General features: G+C 37.6%; 1 protein-coding gene across 1 annotated transcript; it reads right to left on the minus strand.

Annotated features, from left to right (window-relative positions):
• Nucleotides 1-5,091: 5,091 nt before the first annotated feature.
• LOC145467849 (uncharacterized) lies at nucleotides 5,092-8,079 on the minus strand. The gene is made up of 2 exons (XM_081451457.1): nucleotides 6,966-8,079; nucleotides 5,092-6,452 (listed from the first exon to the last, which is right to left on the minus strand). Exons 1-2 carry the CDS (start codon nucleotides 7,015-7,017, stop codon nucleotides 6,079-6,081), a joined length of 426 nt encoding a protein of 141 aa, XP_081307583.1. The 5' UTR covers nucleotides 7,018-8,079; the 3' UTR covers nucleotides 5,092-6,078.
• Nucleotides 8,080-10,008: the final 1,929 nt, after the last annotated feature.

Here is a 10,008-nt window from a genome sequence, read left to right on the forward strand (position 1 = left end):
CTTTCACTTTATTTTGAGATTGTCTCGGTATTTCAGTCATTTCACCGCCACAACGGCAACCTTCTGATTAACGAGACTGATCCCAAAATATTTCAACAGAGATGCATTAAAGCTTCATTTGTCCAACATGAGCGAGCAACTCTCGAGTTCGGGATCATTTCAATGGAGAGGAAAGTCGACAAAATCGACAAAATTAGCTGTTCTGTCAAATTCTCACAGCTAACACCGAAAGATATATAAAGTAATCGTTAAGGAAAACTAACATTTTAACCGCGATGACAAAGACTGCCGTGTCAGCATATAAGCCAATTATTCGCTCGTGGAAAATATTATTTACCTTTCACAAAACCAGACAGGCACGCTTAAAAACAGGTGACTAGCTAATACTCCTTGTAAACATTCTTCTTGCTTTTAGCCCACATATGCGCGACAATGCGCTCCTGTTTGTCTTAATTATAAAACTCTCTTCTTTCAACGGAAAAAATACGAATTAAAAGCAGTTAAGATTTGACTGGCAATCTAGTAACTTAACAGTCAAGGCACCAGACAACATAAATGAAAACAATAAGAATCCCTTACAAGTTTCAGAAAGTTCGGTTACCTACAAGGTGAAACATAGGGACAATGGTAAAAGAATTAGTGTTTCATAAAAATGTCCTTTATTTCAGTCCTTCAAGCTATTTTGTCTTTTCCTTCCAGCTACATACTTATAGCACGTAGTTTTTGCTTTAATTTGAATTGGAACAGGACTCTGAGAGATACGCAAATTATCCATATGTAAGTAGTCACGACGTGTTTTTTATAGGGTGGGGTTTTACTAAGAGCTGAGAGTGAAGAACTGGTGAAAAGTGTGACTAACAAATAGGTTAAAATGTAATCTCAAAACGCGGTAAGAGCAAGAAAGTAGCACACGAGTCGTTAGGTTGCTGATCTTACCACATTTTGACGCACGTCTTCTCTGATGAAAACAGACGCACGGCGACAAAACAACAATGCTGAAGACGTCATCTGTATGTCTGTCTTCCAATAGATAAAAGCTAAGAACCAATCAAAATGTGAGAATAATTCGACTTATTATATATTTAGAAAAGTCAGATCTGCGAAGTTAACTGGTAACAAAGAAATTGGCTGACATTTTGTTCGATAGCTGAGAAATTGCCTAAAATTCAACTGATAGCTGAAATTATAGAACCCACGTCCACATCCGAGTTACAAGGGATCGAGCTTGCTTGGACAATGATTTGAACGATTCCACATAGGCCATAGTTCGCTCGTATAGTTCTAAACTCTTATGGTCATCTCAACGCTTTTGAACCACGCACATCGAAGCCTTGCCAGAACCAGAAATTTATTTAAACCAAAACGAAGCCAGCAAAGCGAGGCGGTAAAAGACGAATGTGATGACACGATCGACGAAAAGGAACCAAAATCTAACCGCTAACCTTAACAGGCAAGCCGCCAGCAACTCGGTCACCAGAACATTGCTGAACTAACATAAATTGACATGGAAAGTATGTTTATCTTTAGAAAACAGCCCAAACAAAATACGAAGCCAATGAGAGAACGGCATTCGTAATAGAACGTTAGTAGATTTATACTTAACTCGATGGAAACACGGTACATGTTTTCTACCAATATACGTACAAGAGAAAAATATATCCCAAACATACATTGATTACAATGCTGGAAAAATGTCAATTATGATGTGAAAGGAGCAAATCTCAAAAATCACACGAATCTTAAGTTTTCGGCTTCGCTGGGAAAACAGCAGCATCTTTTTTTGAAAGTATTGAAAAGAATTGGAGGATCCAAAATTTTACCACACAAGAAAACTGACAGGAAAAAAATCCTCTCAAAATGTGGGTTGAGCGGCCTGTGGAAACCACCGCAAACAGACACAACACACACAAAAACGATAAATGTCAGGAAAAGTCGCAAAGTTCGATTTTCATTATATTGTATCAGTAAGTTTCTGAGTTATTTTTAATTACATAATTCCGCGTGGCCATTCGACGTGCAACTCACAACGGTATAACAGAAGAAAATTAAAAAATAGGTGGCTTTTTTTTTCTTTCTTTATTCTGTGACCCTAAGTTTACCAAATTTTGAAGTTTGCAGCCGGAATACCTGGAAACAATTTCGAGATAATAAGATATAATATGTAGGAGATAAAATATTTAGGAGCCTCGATTAGTATTACAAGCCGTTTGCTTATTAAACGATAAATGTCAGGAAAAGTCGCAAAGTTCGATCATCATTACATGTATATTGCTTCAGTATGGTTCTGAATCTATTACGTATCTTTGAATTCCTCGTGGCCATTCAACATGCAACCCACCCATGCAGTTAGGTCAGTCGCCTTATACCCGGAGCAACAGCGGTATAAATGAGGAAATTAAAAAATACGTGGCTTTTATTTCCCTTTTTTCAGCTTTTTTAATTCTGTGACCCTAAATTTACCAAATTTGGAGAGGCTTTGTAGAGCACTTGAAAACGATTGCGAGCTAATGACATATAATATTTAAAAGTTTTATTGAGCATTTTAAGATTTGAAAGAATTTCGCAGGGTCAATCATGCTTTTCCGCCAGCCTGGAGTGGGGGAGGGGGTACTCCCAGAAAAGTTGGATGGGGGTGTGCAGCCCACTTCCCAGAAACCCTTACCCTATTTATGACCAAAATCTGCGATTTTTGCTACCCTATTTATGACCTGGCCAAAAATTCCACACGCTATTTATGACCGTTATGGCTGGCACAGTTGCCCTAATATAAGTTATGAAGGGCTTTTGTTGACGGTCTCAGTATTGATAAAAAAAGTAGCTTCTTCTGTGAAACATACCCAATTCAAGACTAGAGTGCTAAAACCGTACCCTTTTTAAGACCAAAACGGCCAAAATCGATACCCTATTTATGACCAAAACGGCTGAAAAACCCTACCCTTTTTGGCCGCACATACCTATATAGCCCATATAAGGAAGTCCCCCCCGGTTTCGCCAGCCTTTGAACCTTGTTCAACTCAATCACAAACTTTGTCAATGCCTCTTATCAATTTTATCATTTCCTGCAACACATTTCACTGTTTAAATCCTGTTATAAAAGACTAAGAAAAGACAGAGCTCCAGAACTGAATGTAGCTAAACCAAGCTTCAAGACTGAACATCAGATGTGGTTTGACTGATCGCCTTCCTTAGTGAAAAATCCTGAACATGCTGAAACCTCAGCGGAAAGTGTGGTTCGCCATTTCACTTTTTGAGAATTGCCTTCTCGCGTGTGGTTTCCTGGAGGTCACTAGGCTGCTAAAGAGTTTATATACTTACAAATAAGTTGTAAGAAGATTTCAAATTGCTTGAGCACGTGTAATAAAAAAAAATGAAGAAAATGATAAAAACAACATTTTTCACTGCATTCTGTGAATTATTGAATTATTTTCTCGCAGCATTTAATGTAAGAGGCTTAAAGCAAGATTTACAAGAAGCTTTTTCTCACAATCGAGTAATACACGTATTAGATGTCAGCTTCAACATTGACACGTTTTCTCGGCTGAATACAGTCGCAAATATTACGTAATAACCGTTTATCTAAGACAGCGTCTACACTGGAGAAATTTGAAAACGCAGCTTTGTTTTTAAAGTTAGGCCTACCGTCCACACTAATCCGTCACGAAAATTTTCGAAAACGCTCTCCAAACCGGAGGAATTTGAAAACGCCAGCTTTTCGTATTCGTATGGAAGGAAAACATTTTGAAGACGGAGCTTTTCGAAAACGATGACGTCACGACAATCATGTGATTTCCCTGATCGAGTTTTCCTCAAACACAAATCCAAAATGACCGGTGATTGTTGCGTTTTTAAATTCCTCCGGCGTGGTGTGGACGGAAAACATTTGATGCGTTTTCAGAGTGAAGCCTCTGTTTTCAAATTCCTTCGACGTAGTGTGGACAGGGCCTAAGTTGAATCGACTTCAATCCACATGAATTCCTGATCATTAAGGACAGCATTCTTCCACTCGGCAATTTACATGAAAGGGGCTCTTGTAGTCAAAGATCGCATCTTTTGGGGTATCTCTTAGCAATTCTCGGAGAAAAAGCACTGAGTTGTTAACGGCTAATAAGTGTAATTGCATGGCCTTGTTTTAAATTGCGCAAACATCGATTCAGCAAACACAGATGAAAAGTCCATCACATTTAATGAAAAAAAACTATTCGCTAAGTATTTCCCCGTCAAAGATTGTTTGCTGTTTGAGTATTCTTTCCTATGACATACATCAAAGCCTTTAATGCAGGAAACGACAAAAAATACCTGACTATGCAAACTCAAGATAACTGACTTTTCTAAACAGTAACACGGTTGTCATATATTCATGAACACGAGGCGAAGCATTTCCGTCAGATGTTGAAAACAAAGGTCCGTGTTCAAACAATGAAGAAAAGGTCGGTCATCTCTGTTTAAAAATTACGCCAAATGCAAAGGGAAATTGGGCAAACAGTCTCAAAAGGATTGTAGCATTGGTTCCGGTTCCTTCAGATGAAGCTGATTAAACAGTCTTGAAAGTCACCTGGCACAAAGCATATTTTTGAAACTTCCAAACATTGACTGATTCTTTCAAATGCAAGCGTTCTTGTAAAAAAAATAAACAGAACTCAGGCATTGATTACAAGACTAAAACCAAAAGATACCTTTGTGTAGGGAATTAACAATTCCATTACGTACAACGTTCGAGGACTCACCTCCCTAACGTTTGTTTAACGAACTTGAAAATGTGGGTGATGAATCGTATTTTTGAAAAACGTCTTCCTTCTGGAAAAAAAAAAGAAAAAAAAAAAAAAAACGAAGGTCGGAGGTGCAAAAGACTGAAAAGTCTACATTTAAAGCTGGCGGCTTGAATGGCGGCCTGTTAAGCTTATTAAAGAAAAGGAACTTTACATAGGCATTTTCAAGTGCCAAGTGTTCCAACAATTTGTGAAACTATAAATCAGGGCCGTTTAAAAGTAGAAGTAGACAATTACAAAAAATCCTTTAACCGCTCAATCAAAGTTCAGTATTTCATACAGCATTTAAGACCGACCAGACAAGGTTCTTTTGAAGGACAGCGTTTTTTTATTTTATTTTATTTTATTTTTTTATTTTTTTTTTTCCTCACATTTGTGTTAGGTCAGTTTCAATCATAATAACACATACCGGACAATTTTCATTTCACAGACGAAAATTCTCGAACAATTTTTCTGCGAAATGATGAGATCATCGGATATTAACAGGGCAATTATTTTTCCCTTATCTCTTTAGTTTTTGCAAATTCCTGAGGAACTACAGTAATTTAAGAGGTCACTGTCTCGTGCTCACACGTTCTTAAGCAGGAAATAGTTGAGACGCTTAGAGATTCCGACAAAAGTGCGTTGGCTAGTTATGAAAGAATGATTTAATTTCTTCGTGAGTTTATAGGAGTTGTCTGCTGCGTGCGACCGATAAATAACTAGTTTTGCCTCACTTGTAAGAACCTATTTTGTTTTCTTTACGCGTAGAAAGGTCAGGATATTTTGGTAATGAATACCCTCTCTTGCGAAAACACGTCTAACTATATAAACAGAGAAACCAATATCTTGCATCTCGATCTTAAAAACGCCCACTTTTACAACTCGTTCAAAAATGGTTCTATATTTAAAATATTGAAGGCACGATTCCAAAACTTCTACGATCAGTATACGATTAAAGTCATAATGTCATCTCTGCCCACTTACTATATAATGACAAACTCAACGCAAGGGTTTGCAATCAATACGTTTGAACACTTTTAATACTTGAAATTTTAACTACGGACGATATACGTTATACTCGATATAAGTTAGAATGAATTCTATGTTCTTTCGGCTTTGAGTTAAGGCATCTCAAAGATAAACCACCATTAGATCCTTAAAATGATTCATAACTTCGAATTTATACAACTCGGCTCCGCGCAGTGATTTTGCGCGGATTCTATAATATTTACAAACACTTTACAGACTAGCATAAATAGGTAAAACTTTGTTCGCTTTTGTCCATGATCAACTTAGCTGTCTTAAAAGATCAGCTGCGTTCTGCACATTGTCACAACTCTGTGGAACATAAACTTGAACTTCGTAGTTCGCTGAAGTCAAACGATGATACATCTAACTCGAGTGAATGCGATTTGGGCGCTCTGATCATCTTCGTCTTCGCAGAGTCTTTCTTGATAGTTATTAAACCACCACTTAATGATCTTTTGTAACCGTGGGTTGGATTATTCGTTGACTGTCGAAGTTCAGAGTCAGATGCCGTTGAAATTAGAGTTTCTTCCGCTTGTGTCTCCGTAAGAGAACCTCTTCGTATCAAGTTTTCTAGATGTGGTCTTTGCTCTGTTCCTTGGGAAAGTTTCCTTCGATTCCGGGCGCTAAATCCCATGTCTTCCAGGATGTCGTATTTCTCAAATCCTCCGCAAAGAGCTGTATCATACATGAACAGAACATAATACAGTGAGCTTTAGCTTTACAGGACAATTAAAGAGAAATTTAAAAACTTCGACCGTCGAAAATCTTTTGATGACATAACTTGCAATACCAGAAGACTTCTAAACCATACACCGAATTTTCATTTACTAAAACAAAAGTTGAAGATTATGGTAACGTCTTGTAATCTGACTTAATCTTTGCCTCAACTGTTGTAGCCTAATTGAAGCTTTGGTCTCCTCTCTTTGTAGAGAGCCTAACGAAGGGTTTAACGATGGTAACTGGGAAGTCTTGTCTGAGCTGCTTTTGCTCTCAAACGGAAATTATGGTCTTTTTGCTGGTTGTAGTTTATCTCGCATTTAGTAACGGTCCTCGGACGGTATTCTTGTTAAGCACTTTACAACTCTAACAGAAACCAAACCATTTCCCATCGATTGGAAATTGTACAAAGACGATAAACACCGCCACTGATACCGAGTGAATGAATATGTATTTCAAGTCATACCATACCTGATAAGCGAAAGGCAATGTCGTGCCAGTTTCCAGGTTTCTCTGCTTTCATGTTTTTTTAGCCAGTTGAAGGGCAAGCAGCGAAACAAGAAGGAGCGTACTGATCAATGTGTTTCACAACGAGCCAAAGTAATCAGGCAGTCTCGATTTAGCTGTGATCGCTTTAAGGGCAGATGTCTATCTGATGTGTTTGTCTTTTGCGACACGCTATTTATACACCTTTCAGGCACAGTACAATTGATGGCCTGTCGACGAATCGAATTTGTGGGAACTTGACCTCTAACATGCTTTCCTGTTTGAGTTGGCAGACATCATTTCGGCTCTTATACTATTTTAAGACAGGAACCTTTGTCTTATGTTACACGTGCTTATTACCGACGCAAACTCAACGTACATTTACGAACGACGATTCTTTTTCTTCCGTGCCTCTGTGTGATCCTCGCCCCATCCCACTGTCGCATTTAAAGCCTTAGTCAGCTATTATCGTTATATCAGCCGTTTATAAAATTCCTCCTTGAAGGTTTTCTTGACGAATCTATTGACATATTTCTAAAATTTTCGCGGCTATAAGATATCTCTGCATACCATCTATAGATCTATTCCTGCACTAGTGCTTAACTAATTAAAAATTTCCTTTTACAGCTGTAGATCTCGCATCTAGGGGGTCTTTGCTCCAGTGAAAATGCAGCTTCTTAGGAGCTCGTGAACAAAGCAAATAATCTTTCCGGCCTTAGCCATTGCTTACATGACAGAGAAACTGAGCGTGGAACTTTGAAAATTTGGCAATGCGAAATCTCTTCAAAAATGGATTTTATCTTGGTTTAGGATGAAAGGACTTCCTGCAAAACAGCAGCAAAACTGGGTGATTTAAACATCACATTCCTCGCAAGAGAAAGACATAACCGCAAAATAACACAAGGGGGCCAAGTGGCGATAGAGAAAATTGTCCAATGCTCAAATAAACTCGCTCATTATCAAGGCATAATATGATTGAATCAGCCGCCATTTTCACAGACAAAAATAGAATCTATGGGAAGATTCCTGCACGTGATAGTATTCTAAAAGACATTTCCAAAAGGAAATCAAACTGAAAAACACACAAAAAAAATTACGAATATCTCTACAGTTAAGCTTTAGTGTTAAGAAAACGGAAATTTTAATTTTCTATAGTGCCTTTTTACCCGGACACATTAAAATTGTTATCAGGCTGTTTTTCACGGCATTATACGTTGTGAAACAGCTTGTGGTTACTAACATATGGACAATTTGTGTATCTGTCATCCTGTTATAATTCTGATTAAAGTTAAAACCACTCGCTGATTTATAGCTTGAAGGGTCCTTGAAGGAAATGAAGGACATATTTATGAAACAGATATTCTTTCACATTGTCCTTTTTAGTTAACCGACAAATTTACTGTCCTTACTGACCCACGTACGTAAGGGATTTTTTCTATGGTTTTCATTTATGTTATCTGGTGCCTTTGCTGTTAGGTTACCAGATTGTCAAATATAAACTATTCATTCGTAACATTCTTGTTGAAAGAAAAGAGTTTTATAATTAAGACAAACAGGGGCGCATTGTCGCGCATATGCGGGCTAAAAGCACGAGGAATGTTTACATGGAGCTTAGCTAGTCACCTGTTAAGCGTGCCTGTCTGGTTTTGAGACAGGTAAATAATATTTTCCACGAGCGAATAATTGGCTTATATGCTGGCACGACGGCCTTGTCATCGAGGTTAAAATGGTAATTCTCCTTAACGATTACTTTATATCTCTTTTAGTTGTGAGACTTTCATTTTATACTGAAGACGATTTCCAAAGCCACTTGACGATTTTGTTGGCTATCCTATACCCAGTGAAATGATCTCGAACTTGAGAGTTGCTTGCTCATGGTGGACCAAGCCGGCGAAGCTTTATGCATCTCTGAGTAAATCTTTTGGGATCACTCTTGTTAATCAGAAAGTCGCCGTTGTGGCGGTGCAATGATTGAAATAGCAAGACAATTTCAAAATAAAGTGAAGGACAACAATAACGTGTGCCGTAGAAACAAATAAACAAGGGAAGTGTGGCAAGTCTAGAAGCTACTGTGGTCAGACAGTGTCCTGTGTAGCTTTTGGTTATTTCGTCTGGCAAGTTTTAAAAACAAAATCAAAGAAATATTGTAAGGTTCCCCTGCAGGTTAGACAGGGTCAAAGTCAAAAGTAAGTTGGATTATTCCCAAACTGATTTTACTGCATCATTATTATTATTTTATTTTATTTTATTTTATTTTATTTTATTTTATTTTATTTTATTTTATTTTATTTTATTTTATTTTATTTTATTTTATTTTATTTTATTATTATTATTATTATTATTATTATTATTATTTTTAATCAAAGGTTCAAGTTCAAAATTGGAAGACAATCTAGTTTCATTTGCTTGGCAAAGCAAGCACATTACTCCAAAGTACAATGGCAACTTTTACTTCAGTGGTTTTATACAAGAGCTTGATCCTCGATCAAACTTAAAAGCTAGAACCAAATCATTGTGCAGCATAATCTATACATGAAAGTACTGCTCAATGGCTTTTAGTTGAATGATCGCACTCAAGGTTTTCAACCAGACTAAAAGCTACAATCATCCCTTATACAGCGGCGTAATAGATAATGCCACATTATCAAAGTACAGCTCAATTCGTTTTATTTCGATTCAGAGTCATACTGGTTTCAAACATAGCTGTATAAACTGACTAGTTGCACTTTGTACAACCGATACGAAACTACACCAAATGAGTGCAAAATGTACCGCCAATCATGATTTAAATTATTAAGATCTAAGGCAGAGTCTGTTAGCATTCGAGGCCTTCTGCAATAATTAAACAGCATTGGGTTTTAAATCGGTTCGACGAAGAGCTCAAAGGGAAGAAAACGAGAAGTAGGAATGTACGGAGTATGTTACACGGGGCTCGCTTCCCCAGAGACCGCTCTCTTCCACACCCCTTCCCCCACCCCACCCCGACCCCTTCCCACAGGCAAGGTACAAAGGTTAAATCTGCTTTACA

Source organism: Orbicella franksi, chromosome 14 (genome assembly GCF_964199315.1).
Source record: "Orbicella franksi chromosome 14, jaOrbFran1.1, whole genome shotgun sequence".
NCBI classification, from domain to species: Eukaryota; Metazoa; Cnidaria; class Anthozoa; order Scleractinia; family Merulinidae; genus Orbicella; species Orbicella franksi.